A 14768-nucleotide genomic window follows, 5' to 3' on the forward strand; every position below is an offset into this window, starting at 1 on the left:
TGAGTGTTGATTGTGGATCCAAGTAAAATGAAATCCTTGACAGCTTCAGTCTTTTCTCTGTTTGTCATGATGTTGCTTATTGGTCTAGTTGCGAGGGCTTTTGTTTTCTTTATGTTGAGGTGTAATCCATACTGAAGGCTGTGGTCTTTGACCTTCACCAGTAAGTGCTTCAGGTTCTCTTCACTTTCAGCAAGCGGGGGTTGTGTTATCTGCATAACGTGGGTTGTTAATGAGTCTTCCTCCAACCTGATGCCCCATTCTTCTTCATGTAGTTCAGCTTCTCGAATTATTTTCTCAGCATACAGGTTGAATAGGTGTGGTGAAAGGATAAAACCCTGACACACATCTTTCCTTACTTAAACCATGCAGTATCCCCTTGTTCTGTTTGAATAACTGCCTTTTGATCTGTCTATGTACAGGTTCATCATGAGCACAATTAAGTGTTCTGGAATTCCCATTCTTCGCAATGTTATGCATAATTTCTTATGATTCACACAGTTGGATGCCTTTGCATAGTGAATAAAACACAGGTGAATATCTTTGTGGTAGTCTCTGCTTTCAGTCAGGATTCATCTGACATCAGCAATGATATCCCTGGCTCCACGTCCTCTTCTGAAACCAGCCTGAATTTCTGGCAGTTCCCTGTCGATATACTGCTGCAGCCACTTTTGGATGATCTTCAGCAAAATTTTACTTTCATGTGATATTAATGATATTGTTCAATAGTTTCCTCATTCGGTGGGATCACCTGTCTTGGGAATAGGCGTAAATATGCATCTCTTCCAGTCAGTTGGCCAGGTAGCTATCTTCCAAATATCTTGGCATAGAGGAGTGAGCACCTCCAGTGCTGTAGCCATTTGTTGAAACATCTCAGTTGATATTCTGTCAATTCCTGGAGCCTTGTTTTCCCCCAATGCCTTCAGTGCAGCTTGGACTTCTTCCTTCAGTACCATTGGTTCCTGCTCAGATGATACCTCCTGAAAGGGATGTACATGGACCCAATCTTTTTGGTATAGGGACTCTGTGTATTCCTTCCATCTTCTTTTGATGCTTCCTGCATCGTTTAATATTTTCCCCATGGAATCAATCCTTCAGTATTGCAACTTGAGGTTTGAATTTTTACTTCAGTTCTTTCAGCCTGAGAAATGCAGAGAGTGTTCTTCCCTTTTGGTTTTTCATTTCCAGGTCTTTGTACATGTCATCATGATATTTTTTTCTCAAGCTGCCCTTTTAAATCTTCTGTTCAACTCTTTTACTTCAGCATTTCTTCCTTTAGCTACTCGCTGTTCAAGAGCAAGTTTCAGAGTCACTTCTGACATCCATTTTGGTCTTTTCTTTCTTTCCTGTCTTTTTAATGACCTCTTGCTTTCTTCATGTATGATGTCCTTGATGTCATTCCAGGGACAGCTCTTCCCTATTTGTCTTTTGAGTGCCTTCCAACCTGAGGGGCTCATCCTCCAGTACCATAACAGACAATGTTCTGCTGTTATTGATAAGGTTTTCACTGGCTAATTCTTTTCAGAACTAGACTGCCGGGTCCTTCTTCCTAGTCAGTCTTAGTCTGGAAGCTCAGCTGAAACCTGTCCTCCATGGGTGACCCTGCTGGTATCTGAATACTGCTAGCATAGCTTCCAGCATCACAGCAAGGCCCCACAATAAAACCGAGAGACACCAGGGGCCTTGTGGGGTGGGAGCATGCAGATAAGGTATATGGAGCCCTATTGAGGGGATTGGTTGATTTTGCCAAACTTAAAAGGAGACCTGGGAAGGGGGGAGAGAGGGGGAGGAGCTGTGACATGAAAGACAGCGAGAGATGATGGAGCAGCAGTAGCAATAGGTACGCAAGACACCAGGAACCAGGAGACTGGCAAGAGATGGCTATGTTGGGGTTTGCTGACTCACAGAGATAAGAGCTTTGTAACATTTCCCCGAGAAGGGCGGAGGCAAGGCCGAGAGTCCTACAGGCCTAGAGGCTGAGAGGCCAAGGGCTAGGGAGAGGCCTGCCTGCAGACATGGCTGAAAAGAAGCTGTCCTGACCGAAGAACTATATCCTGAGTTGTTTCTGATCCGGAATTCACTGAGACTTTATGATCTAGTGCATGGTCAATTTTTTATAAATATTCGGTGTGTGCTTGGAAACTTGTTTTTCATGGTTCACTATTTTGCTCAGCTCAAGCTTACTAATAATATTTTTCAAATCTTCCATATTCTTAATGTATATTTTTTGGTCCACTTGATTTATCATTTTATGATTTAGGTTGCCCAAATCTCCTGCTATGGTTATGGGTTGTTAATTTGTCTTAGTAGTTTGTCCCTTCTTGTGATAGATATCGTAAGCCTATATTGTTACTTACGTACAGATTAACCTTATTGGTTATAACGTTAAGTTATTGCTTGAGGGTTTCCATTATAATTAAAACAAGTCTCTTTTAATTTTTTTTAATTTCATCTAAAATATTTTATCAGGTATAAATATTGCTTTGATAACTTTCTTTTAATTGCCTGGTACACCTTGTTCTGCCGTATCTCTTTATCGTCAGCCTTTCTGTGCCTTTGTGTTTTAGATGTGCTTCCAAAAACGACAAAGCTAGCTAAACACCTCCAATCTGAGGACACCTGCATTTAAACAGGTAGTTAAATCTGTTTGCATTTATATTGATCACCAGTATATCTCTTTTTAATTCTTTCAACTTCTTTTGTGCTTTTTTCTTTTCTTTTTTTACTTCTTTTATCCTCTCTTTTTCTTGCCCTCTGCTGAAATGGTTGTGACTTTGTCGTTCCCTTTCCTCTCTCTACTTTTTGGAAATTACATGTTCTAATAAAGAGATACTCTTAAATTAAATTAAAAAAAAAAAACTTAACAAAGCTTAGGTTATACCAATATCTATCTTTACCTTTTTCCTGAAATACAGAACTTTTAATCCTTTCCCCTCATCATCTTTATTTTTTGTCTTGTATTTTATTTTCACCTTGTTTTCAAATTCCTCTGAAGTTAATTTTTATTAATTCAGGGGAGAGTATTTCATCTATCATTTTTGTGTATTCAGAGTGAGAAGAGAGGCCGCCCACACCAGTTCAGTCACCTACATTGAGCGGAGTCTCCGATCCATTAAGTTTGACAAAACACTGACCTGCTCTGGGTTTCTATTTCTGGTCACAGCTGGGAGCGGCTTTGGAGATCATCTAGAAAAGGAATGCCCTCGTTTTGCTTAAGCTCCAGGAAATGAAAAGCCCAAACAATGATGATTAGGAGCATGTAGTAGAAGAAGAGATCACTGTGGCTCCAGGAACTCCACCAGGCTACTGGAGAAGAACGTCACCCGTCTGTGGTGTGTCGTACTGTATGGTGTGTTGTCCTGTGGTGGCTTGCATCTTACTGCGATGCTGGAAGTAAAGCCACCAATATTTCAAAGACCAGCAGGGTCACCTGTGGTGGACAGATTTTAGTGGAGTTTCCAGTCTAAGACAGACTAGGAAGAAAGGCCTTGTGATCTACTTCCAAAAATTGTTGTTATTGTTGTTAGGTGCCTTCGAGTTCGTTCCGACTCATAATGACCCTATGCACAACAGAACAAAACACTGCCCGGTCCTGAGCCATCCTTATAATCGTTGTTATGGTTGAGCTCATTGTTGCAGCCACTGTGTCAATCCACCTTGCTGAGGGTCTTCGTCTGTCCTATAGGGTCGCTATGAGTCGGAATCAACTTGACAGCACTGGGTTATCCAAAAATTAGCCCATGAAAATGTTATGGATCACAGCAGAGCACTGTCAGACTTGATTGTTTTGAACATGTCATCCGGAGGGATCAGTTGCTGGAGGAGGACATCACGTTTGAGGAAGTAGGGGGCCCTCAAGGATGAGGAAGACCCTCAGTGAGATGGATTTGTACAATTATCATGGCGACAGACTGGAATGCTGGTGATAGTGAAGGTGACACAGGATGGGCAACGTTTCCCTCCCTTGTGCATACTGTCACCATAAGCTGGAGTTGACAGGAAGGCAGGTAACAACAACTGGAGGAGAGAATGCCTGCTAGTCCTAGAAGATGGGCAGAAAAGTTTCTTAAGCATAAGAGTGATGTGGTCAGAATTGAACTGTAGTATGATACATGAACAGTGTTTTACTAAAAGCTTTGTCTAGTAGGAAAGGTTATTGTTCAGAAGCAGGGATCCCCATAGGATGTTGTTTTATCATAGTTGGCATGAGGGGTGAGGGCCTGGCCCAGGTAGGCTGTGGGAGTCAGAGAAAGGAGACTGGTGTGGTCGGTATATAGAGGAAAGGGTTACAGGATATGGTTGGTGGCCAGTCACATCAGGAGGACACAGGGGAGGCCAGCACAGACCTCAGGGACTGCACCTGAGGGCCAAGGAGGCTGCCTTACTGGTGCCTTCATGCAAACTTAGGATTTTCACCTACGTGGGTGTTGTTTCAGGCAGTGGTTAGGAGCTCTGCTGCTAATCAAAAGGTCAGCAGTTCAAATCCACCAGCTGCTCCTTGGAGATCCTATGGGGCAATTCTTCTCTGCTCTGTAGGGTTGCTGTGAGTCAGAATAGACTCGACAGAAACGGGTTTGCTTTGCTTTGGGTCTTGTTTGAAGAAGCTCTTCCCCGTCTGGTGCAGCTGGCTTCCATGGTGACACTAGACACTCAAGTCGCCACGAGGTGCCCTGGCCACTACTTTATTCATTTGGAGATGTCAGGTTGGTGCTGAGGAAGAGGCAGGTGTGCAGCCGGCCTGGGCTACCTTTCAGGTCAGGCAGGGCTGTGGCTCCAGGAAGGACCTGGCTGAGGGGAGAACAGCCTGCCAGGAGGTATGGGCCAGGCTGGGTCCGCACAGGTGCTGCAGCAGGGATGAGAATCCGAGCAGGTCTTCACCCCCGGAGCGCCTTTATCGACACACACAGGAGGGCAGGCAGGGGTGCCTCCACAATCTTAGAGATGGCTTAAGTCAGGGTGAGAGATTTCAGTGATCTTCCTTTTCTTCATTACAGTCTCCCCTCCATATCCGCGGGTTCCACATGCCTGGATTCAACCAACTGCAGATCGAAAATATTCAGAAAAAAAAGGAAGTTCCAAAAAGCAAAACTTGACTTTGCCGCATTATGAGCACACTGCAGGATCCACGTGAACGAAAGGATGTGTGGGCACCCCTTGCTGTAGCCTCCCGCCATCTCACGGTCCTCAGCATCCCGCGAGCGGTGTCTGATCGCTGTTCGCTCCTGTATTCGTCGCTACTTGTGTTGTGCACCCTTTGTTTCTGTGAAAAGGTGGCTCCAAAAAGCTATGACATGGGCAAAGCAATCCCGCAGAGGATAGGAGGGAACATAAAGTGCTATTTCTCAACGAAAAGATAAAAATGGTAGGCTTTTTGAAAAGCGGCATGTAGCTTGCTGAAGTGGGCCGTAGGGCTGGTAAGAAAGAATCGAGCATTGGCACAATAAAGCAGAAAGAAGCTGAAATTTGTGCAAGTGTTACTGCTGCCATTACAATGGCAAAAAAAAAAAAAAGCCTCTCTGGTTCCTGATAAAGTGCTTGCAAAGGCTGAGAAAGCACTAAGGGTGAAGTGTAAACATTAACAGCTATTTACATAGCATTTACATTGTATCAGGTTTTGTGAGTAATCTAGAGATGATTTACAGTATAGCGGAGGATGTGTGTGGGTTACATGCAAATACTGCCCCATTTCATGTAAAGGACTTGAGCGTCCACTGATTTTGTTATTCACAGGGGTTCTGGAACCAGTCTCTTGTGGCTACCGGGGGACAACTGTATATGTTTTCTGTATCCTTTAAATCATTTACAGTGTGTATATGTAATTCGCATATTCAGAATTATATATGTTATTGGAAGAAGTATAGCCTGAGTGCTTCTTGGAAGCCAGAATGGGAGACTTCCTCTCACATACTTTGGACATGTTATCAGGAGGCCCCTGGAGAAGGACATCATGCTTGGTAAAGTAGAGGGTCAATGAAAAAGAGGAAGACCCTCAAGCAGAGAGATGGATTGTCAAGTGGCTGCACCAATGGGCTCAAGCATAGCAAAGATTGTGAGGATGGCACAGGACCGGGCAGTGTTTTGTTCTGTTATACACAGGGTCGCTATGAGTCGGAAGCCACCCCAAAGCACATAACAACAACATACTAATTTTCATCCTGGTTATTTTCCCGTGGGGGAAAGCTCTACCGGGGACTGCTCTTGCTCCAGCATCATGTCCTCCAGCCTTAGGGCGCTCTCAGGTGGTCTAATCTCCTCTTATGGAGGAGAACTGAGGCTCAGCGGTTGGGGAACTTGTCCAAGGTCCAGAGCCCGTGGAGGCAGAGTGGGGCCTCACAGGTCCACGCCGTTTGCAGCCCTCTGGAACAAGCAGATGGGTGCTAAGGATCAAGACCCGGCGGGTCCCTTCGGAGCATCTGGCCCAGGCAGGAGACCCAGAAGTCCGCCGCCCCGCCCCCAGCGCCCAGGCCCCGCCCCACGGCCCAAACCCCGCCCCCAGTGCTGAACACCTCCCCCAGCACCCAGGCCCCGCCCCAGCGCCCAGGTTCTGACCCCAACATTCCACTAGTCCCAGCACCCTGGCCCCTAACGTCACGCCCACCCCAGCACCCAGGCTCCTCTCCCCAGCGTTCAGGCCCCTCCGCCAACTCTCCGACCCCGCGCCCGTCCTAGGCCCCGCCCCATGCCCCGCCCCAGCGCCCTGGTCCCTCCTCCGACTCGCCAACCCTGAGCCCGCCCGAGGCCCCGCCCCATGCACCGCCCCAGAGCCTAGGCCCCGCCCCGACAGCCCGACGGTCGACATCCAGGCCCCGCCCCCTTCCTCCCGCCCCCGGAGGAAGCGGAAGTGGCGGCGGGCCGGGCGGAAGCCGGAAGCGCGCAGCGGGCCGGGCCGCGGTTGTTGGGGCCGCTGGTGCGTTCGAGTGCGCGGCCATGGCGGAGAAGTTCGACCACCTGGAGGAGCACCTGGAGAAGTTCGTGGAGAACATCCGGCAGCTCGGCATCATCGTCAGCGACTTCCAGCCCAGCAGCCAGGCCGGGCTCAACCAGAAGCTGTGAGTGGCGGCCCGGCTCCCCGGACGGGGTGCTGCGGGGCCGGGCGGGGTGCTGCGGGGCCGGGGCGCTCGCGGGCCGGGCGGGGTGCTGCGGGGCCGGGGCGTTCGCCGGGGCCGGGCCGACGCCCGCCGCGCCGGATCTGCTGCCGAGTCGGTGTTGCGTTCGGGGGCGTCCGCGTTGCCGCCCCGCCTCCCTGCTTTGCTGGACTTTCCCTCGTGCCCGCCTGGAGACGTGGCCGTGGCCGGACGTGCAGTCTGCGTTTCTGGGCCCGTCACACGGAACAGTGCTTCGCATCCGAGCCTCTTCCAACCCCGGTGTCGCTCCCTCCCAGCTGCTCTTCGGAGACCTTTGGGGAGTTCAGTCCCTGTCCCCAGAGGGGAGACAGGCTTCACAGCGAGCGCCCAGAGCGGGCCTCGGGAGGGCTGGGGCTCCGCAGCCTCCCGCTGCACAGGCCTGAATGTGGGGAGCTGGGGGTGGGTGGCGGTGGGAGGGAACATTTAATCATGCAGGCTACAGTGCTAGGCCTTGGGAGGATACAGACACCCGGCCTCAGCCCAGTGACTGGGTGCCACCCACTGCTGTAGGGATAGCGGAGCTTGGTGCACCCAGGCGATTCAGAAAGGAGCCAGAGACATGGACAGCTTTCTCTGGCCAGACTTTTACTGTGCATGCTTAAGCTGGAGAGTACCGCCCCGTAGTTCACTGAAATCCCAGGAGAAACCTTGCGTACATCAACGTGGTTGTTTTTGAGAGAGGGGTTATAGTTTTCATCAGATTCTCAAAGTGGCTGGTCTCCCCTCCTGCCCACACTGGCAATTTCTAGTTTAGAAGGGAAATCAACACCTATTTGAGGGTGTTCTGGGACCCCACAGCTGTCCCAGGGATTCTGTAGATAACCAGAGTGTAAGCTGAGGGAAACCCATGTAGGTTGGAGGAGCGCTCTGGGCAGCCTCATCAGGCAGCTCTGTGGGTGGCGTTTATGCCATCTCTCTGAAGTCACCGGTGTCCCTTTTTTTGTCTTTGCCCAGGAATTTTATCGTTACTGGCTTGCAGGATATTGATAAGTGCAGACAGCAGCTTCATGATATTATGGTACCCCTAGAAGTTTTTGAGTAAGTATCCTTTCCTGTATTCATTGGGTAAGATTCTTGTTTGCTTGTGGTGTCAGGTGCCTTCGATCACAGGTGGCTAAGTACTTGCTGGGTGGTCAGCACAGCCCAGGGGCTGGGAACAGGTCAGTGAGCAAAACAGACAGAAATCCTGCCTTCTTGAAGCTATAAAATAATTTCGTGGAAGTAGGGGGCTGAGGGATTCTGGTTGTGGCTCTGCCCTTGTTTGTTTCCCCTCTGGCAGTCCCTGAAGCCCCTCCACAAAGGGTTTCCCCGGATGGGACTGGGCCTGGAGTGCAGGCCATGTCCTGCTTCTCGTCCTCATCTCTGAGGCCAGACTCTGGGCCGTTCTGCTTTGCCTTTGTTGAGAGTGTGTAAAATCTACCTTACTGTATTACAGGGTGTTGTGAGGATCAAGAAGATAATGAAAGCATTTTGAAAAATACAAATGCCAGGCAAACATGATGTGTCGGGGCCTGTGGAACTCCCCTGAATCCCTGATTGAGTATTGCTGGGTTTCCTGAGTTATTTTTGTTACTAGACGTGATATGAGATCAAGTTGTCTGTATCTGGGAGGTGATACAAGTGAGGGGTTCCTCGTTCAGCTGGCTCCTGGAGATCCTTTCATCCATAAAGTAGTCCCACTTTATATAACTCACTTTTTTTACTGTAAAAACCCACCCATTGCTGTCGAGTCAATTCTGACTCATAGGGACCCTGTAGGACAGAGGAGAATTGCCCTATAGGGTTTCCAAGGAGCGCCTAGTGGATTCCAACTGCCAGCCTTTTGGTTAGCAGCCGTAGGTGTTAACCACTACGCCTCCAGGTTCTCTGAAAACCAAAAATAGGTATCGCCCACGAGAACGTTATTTGAGGTGTTTTGTATTTCCAGGTACATAGATCAAGGTCGAAACCCCCAGCTCTACACTAAAGAGTGCCTGGAGAGGGCTCTCGCGAAAAACGAGCAGGTGAAAGGCAAGATTGACACGATGAAGGTAAGGCAGGAGGAGAAATTGGTGTCGGGACACGTGTGAGAAGATCCTCGCAGGCCACAGGTTGCCTGACAGAGCCTGTCGTTCTTCCCCAAAATTGCAGAACATTGATTCTTTCGTAATGAGTTGTGATAGGTGGTGATGCTGAATATCTGTGAGTTGTGTGGTAGTCTTCTTTGAAGAAGTCCAGGTTAATTTTTGTGATTGTTTGTTGTCTCCAGTTAACTGCTCCCATTTTTTAAAAAGATTTTAGGTTCATTTTCCAGTTCACACTTTTATTGATGCTTTCTGACTCCTGTGTTGAGGATTTTTCTAGAGATCAGGGTTCTCTGGTATAGAGAATTTGTGAACATTTTCACTCACCATGATCGTCTCTGGCTTCTGACCGCCATACTCTTTGGTACCCTGTCCCCCTGAGCGTGTTTCCCACAGAGAACTTATTCTCTGGTGTTCTTTACTTTGATGAGATTCAGAAAACGCTGTGCATTTTGAACACGAACTACGTGATTTTTTTTCCTACTTAAATCGACTTAAATGTGGTTCAGGTTGGTAGGTGTTTTTTAGCTGGGCAGCCCAGCTCGCTTTGGTAGCTCCCCATTTCTGCTGGAATCCTTCTCACCTTGCCTGCAGCTGTGGAGCCCCTGCCCTCCCCACCCACCCCACCCACCCCACCCGCCGGCCTGCATTCCGCAAGGCCTCCTTTCTTTCCTGGAATACTCCAGACTCTGTTTCTGCGGGTTCTTTCTCTTGATGCCTCCTCTGCTCTGATCTCCTCCTCTCTTTTTCTCAGTTCTCTCCCCTCCACCAGCTGGTTAGGCCACAGGGTCACAGGGGACCTGGATGTCTGTTCCTGTGAAGGCCCATTGTCCACCCAGGGCCAGGCGGACACCTGGTGGCTGGGCAGTGTCTGTGAGCCTCTGGGTGCTCAGAGGGCACCTGGCCGAGGGGAGGCACAGGGCAGAGGCGGTGTGGAATGGGTTTCACCTGACGGCCACACTGCTGTGGGAGCTGCAGCGTGTCCTAACGTCCCACCCAGCAGATTTTGTGCCTGCTGAGAAATGCCCCCAGAGGTGTTGCCATGTCTTAGCTGAGAGGACGGAGCCCAGACGGTCATCACCGTGTTGCCAGTGCCTCGTGGGTCTGAGCGGCCGTGGGCTCAGTGTCTGTTCAGGGCGGGGTTCTGAGCAGTTGTGAGCTCAGCGTCTCATTCACGTGGGGATCTGAGCAGTTGTGGGCTCAGCGTCTTGATCAGGTGCGGGCCTGAGCGGTCGTGGGCTCAGTGTCTTGTTCAGGCGGGGGTCTGAGCAGTCGTGGGTCCAGCGTCTGGTTCAGGCAGGGGTCTGAGCGGTCGTGGGCTCAGTGTCTGGTTCAGGTGTGGGTCTGAGGGGTTGTGAGCTCAGTGTCTCGTTCAGGTGTGGGTCTGAGTGGTTGTGAGCTCAGTGTCTTGTTCAGGTGTGGGTCTGAGCAGTCATGGGCTCAGTGTCTCGTTCAGGTGTGGGTCTGAGCGGCCATGGGCTCAACGTCTCGTTCAGGTGTGGGTCTGAGAAGTCATGGGCTCAGTGTCTCGTTCAGGTGTGGGTCTGAGCAGTCGTGGGCTCAGCGTCTCGTTCAGGTGTGGGTCTGAGCAGTCATGGGCTCAGTGTCTCGTTCAGGTGTGGGTCTGAGCTGCCATGGGCTCGGCGTCTCGTTCAGGTGTGGGTCTGAGCAGTCATGGGCTCAGTGTCTCGTTCAGGTGTGGGTCTGAGGGGTCTGAGCAGTCGTGGGCTCGGCATCTTGTTCAGGTGTAGGTCTGAGCAGTTGTGGGCTCGGCTTCTTGTTCAGGCAGGGGTCTGAGCATTTGAGGGCTTGGTGTATCGTTCTGGCAGGGGTCTGAGCAGCTGTGGGCTCAGCGTCTTGTTCAGGTGGGGGTCTGAGCAGCCATGGACTCAGTGTCTCATTCAGGCGGGGGTCTGAGCAGTTGTGGGCTCGGCGTCTCATTCAGGTGTGGGTCTGAGCAGTCATGGGCTCAGTGTCTCGTTCAGGTGTGGGTCTGAGCTGCCATGGGCTCGGCGTCTCGTTCAGGTGTGGGTCTGAGCAGTCATGGGCTCAGTGTCTCGTTCAGGTGTGGGTCTGAGGGGTCTGAGCAGTCGTGGGCTCGGCATCTTGTTCAGGTGTGGGTCTGAGCAGTTGTGGGCTCGGCTTCTCGTTCAGGCAGGGGTCTGAGCATTTGAGGGCTTGGTGTATCGTTCTGGCAGGGGTCTGAGCAGCTGTGGGCTCAGCGTCTTGTTCAGGTGGGGGTCTGAGCAGCCATGGACTCAGTGGCTCATTCAGGCGGGGGTCTGAGCAGTTGTGGGCTCGGCGTCTCATTCAGGCAGGGGTCTGAGTGGCCGTGGACTCAGCGTCTTGTTCAGGTGGGGGTCTGAGCAGCCGTGGGCTCAGTGTCTCATTCAGGTGGGGGTCTGAGCGGCCGTGGGCTCAGCGTATCATTCAGGCGGGGGTCTGAGCAGTTGTGGGCTCGGCGTCTCATTCAGGCAGGGGTCTGAGTGGCCGTGGATTCAGCGTCTTGTTCAGGTGGGGGTCTGAGCAGCCGTGAGCTCAGTGTCTCATTCAGGTGGGGGTCTGAGCGGCCGTGGGCTCAGCGTCTCATTCAGGCGGGGGTCTGAGCAGTTGTGGGCTCGGCGTATCGTTCAGGCAGGAGTCTGAGTGGCCGTGGACTCAGCGTCTTGTTGAGGTGGGGGTCTGAGCAGTTGTGGGCTTGGTGTATCGTTGTGAGCGGCCGTGGGCTCAGCATCCCCTTCAGGCCTGAGGCAGCCCCCCTGCAGCTCTGGTATCAGGTGGCATCTTATCAGTAGCCAGTTGGGACAGTTTTGTTCTGCTTGAAAAAGAGGACTGGGTAGTGTTGTCGAGCAGTTACCTCTCTGTATTGTGGCTGCTGATACACGTGTGATGTGCTCTCCGTTTCCACTGGGCTTCTGGTAAAAACCCCACACCTGTGGCACGTCAGAAAGCCCACCGAGGGCAGCAGGGCCGCGTGGCCGCTCAGTTAGTCTTGCCTCTGGTTTGGTTGCCATTTGGTGCCGTTTTCTTCCAGCTGAGTTCTGCCAAAGTCGCAAGTCACAGCTTTGAGGGCTCTGTTTTCCTGGTGCGCCCTGCACTTAGACATCAAAAGTCAGGTTTTAATGATTGTTGTGAGCTCAAGGTCTCCTGTGGAAATTGATTTTAAACGGTTCAGGTGTATTTTGTGTCTGTCCATTGTTCTGCGTTTTATATAAAAGTAAAAAAAAAACCAAAAGCTAAACCCCGTTATTTTTGAGTTGATTCCAACTCCTAGCTGCCCTGTAGGACAGAGTAGAGCTGCCCCACAGGGTTTCCGTGGTTGGAAATTTTGACGGAAGCAGACTGCCATGTCTTTTTCCCGAGGAGTGGCTAGAGGGTCCCGACTGCCGACCTGTCCATTAGCACCTGGGTGCTTAACCACTACCTCACCAGGACTCCTTTCTTTTTAGTATAGCTGCGAAGGAAAAGGTTTTGGGATTGGCAGGCACTTACCTGCTTTGAAGGTGGGGCTGAAGCAGATGTTGCTCGGGTGAGTCAGTCAGGACGTGGTGACGTCTGACAGGTGTCAGGTGCTCCGAGAGCTTCCCGTGTCTGCAGACGGGCTCACGTGGCTGAGTGAATCGTGCCTTCATCCTGTGTCACGTCAGACTGCCGGACGCGTGCCGTCTGCAGAGTTACCTCCGCCTGCGTGGCTGGCGGCCTACAAGAGGTGCTTGTCTGAAATTTGAAGCAGGAGGGGAGAAGTCGTGTTTGAATGTGTGCTCCTCTTCCGGATGGGTGTCTGTGCACCTCTCGTTGTGGCTGCAAAACCTCGCTTGTGATGGGCCCGCCCGGTGTTGTTCGTGGGCACTGGGTGAGCAGGCAGGAACCTGCACCCAGGGTGAGCCACACTGCAGGGGCTGCTCCTCTGGATGAACCTACTCAGGTGGGGGGCTCTGCTGTGTGTGTGTCATATATGTGTGATATGTGTGTGTGTACGTGTGCAGTGTATGTGATGTGTGTGTGGTGTGTGTGTGTGTGTGTGATATGTGTGTGGTGTGTGTGGGGAGGTGTGTGTATGTGTGATACATGTGTGGGGAGGTGTGTGTGTATGTGTGATACGTGTGTGGGGAGGTGTGTGTGTATGTGTGATGTGTGGTATATGTGGCATATGTGTGGGGGAGGTGTGTGTGTATATGTGTGCAGTGTGTGGTATATGTGTGTGGGGAGGTGTGTGTGTATGCGTGATATGTGTGTGGGGAGGTGTGTGTGTATGCGTGATACATGTGTGGGAGGTGTGTGTGTATGTGTGATATGTGTGTGTGGGGAGGTGTGTATGTGTGATGTGTGTAGTATATGTGGCATATGTGTGTGTGGGGGGTGTGTGTGTATATGTGTGCAGTGTGTGTGGTGTATGTGTGTGTGGGGAGGTGTGTGTGTATGTATATGTGTGCAGAGTGTGTGGACTATATATGTGTGTATGTGTAGGGTGCCTGTGGGGTGTGTAGTCTTTAACTGGGGCAGTGGGTCTAAAAGATGTGTGACAGTGTGCATTTTTCTTTATAGAAATTTAAAAACCTGTTGATTCAAGAACTTTCTAAAGTATTCCCAGAAGACATGGCCAAGTATCGGAGCATCCGAGGGGAGGACCACCCCCCTTCCTAACTGTCCTGTTGTTCCTGTCTGAAGATGCTGACCTGGGCCTTTATTGATGGCCATGACTGTGACACAGGTCTGACTGTGAGCTCATGCCGACATCGCCTTCATGCTGATGGGGCGGCCCTCAGCCTCAGCCACCTCGAGTGAGGCAGCTGGAAGAGGTAAAGGCGGTGCTGTCTGACCCTGAGTGCGTTTGTCTCCTCTTCAAGCCTCAGACGCCCGGGGCCACACAGCTCTGAGTGCGGTTTTGGCTTCCTGTCCGTGGGGAATACCCATTTCCCATTGTCATCGAGTCGATTCTGTCTCATGGAGACCCTATAGGGCAGGGTAGAACTGCCCTATAGGGTTTTCAAGGCTATAATCTTTAAGAAAGCAGACTGCCACATCTTCCGCGGAGCGGCTGGTGGGTTCAAACTGCCAACATTTCTGTTAGCAGCCAAGTGCTCAACCACTGCGCCACCAGGGCTCTGTGGGAAATAGGGCCCAGAAAATACTTATGGAAATATGATTTATAAATTAAAGTTTTTTTAAAAATTATGTTTTGTATTTTTGCTCTTATTACTCTTCTTGTCCCATTTTATTGTCATTTCAAAGAAGGCTAAAAAGAAAAAGAGAATTAGTTTAATGTGGGAAGTACTTAAATAAATTGTATTTACATTTTCCAGTGTGGTGCATCAGTAATGTGCTCAATATGACTGTTGACGTGGATTTTAACTAGACATGTGCGTGTGGTAAAGCCTTTAAATATCCATATGGGTTATTTCATGTAATCATTCATTGCAGCATTTTTACAGCATAGTACTGTGTGTCTCCTAAACAGTTCGTCATTGCTCCCCCAAAGTGTTAGCAATGCTCATAAGAAAGATTCTTCTCCAGGCCCTTAGGCAGGAGAAGCCGCAGCAGGTCACAGTGTTCTGTTTGGCCTGCACCCTCGCTCGTGGAGAAC

General features: G+C 50.5%; 1 protein-coding gene across 1 annotated transcript; it reads left to right on the forward strand.

Annotated features, from left to right (window-relative positions):
* The first annotated feature begins 6841 nt into the window (after nucleotides 1–6841).
* MED10 (mediator complex subunit 10) lies at nucleotides 6842–14359 on the forward strand. The gene is made up of 4 exons (XM_049860898.1): nucleotides 6842–7046; nucleotides 8076–8159; nucleotides 9049–9151; nucleotides 13730–14359. Exons 1-4 carry the CDS (start codon nucleotides 6925–6927, stop codon nucleotides 13826–13828), a joined length of 408 nt encoding a protein of 135 aa, XP_049716855.1. The 5' UTR covers nucleotides 6842–6924; the 3' UTR covers nucleotides 13829–14359.
* Nucleotides 14360–14768: the final 409 nt, after the last annotated feature.

The sequence above is a fragment of the Elephas maximus genome, chromosome 2, assembly GCF_024166365.1.
Source record: "Elephas maximus indicus isolate mEleMax1 chromosome 2, mEleMax1 primary haplotype, whole genome shotgun sequence".
NCBI classification, from domain to species: Eukaryota; Metazoa; Chordata; class Mammalia; order Proboscidea; family Elephantidae; genus Elephas; species Elephas maximus.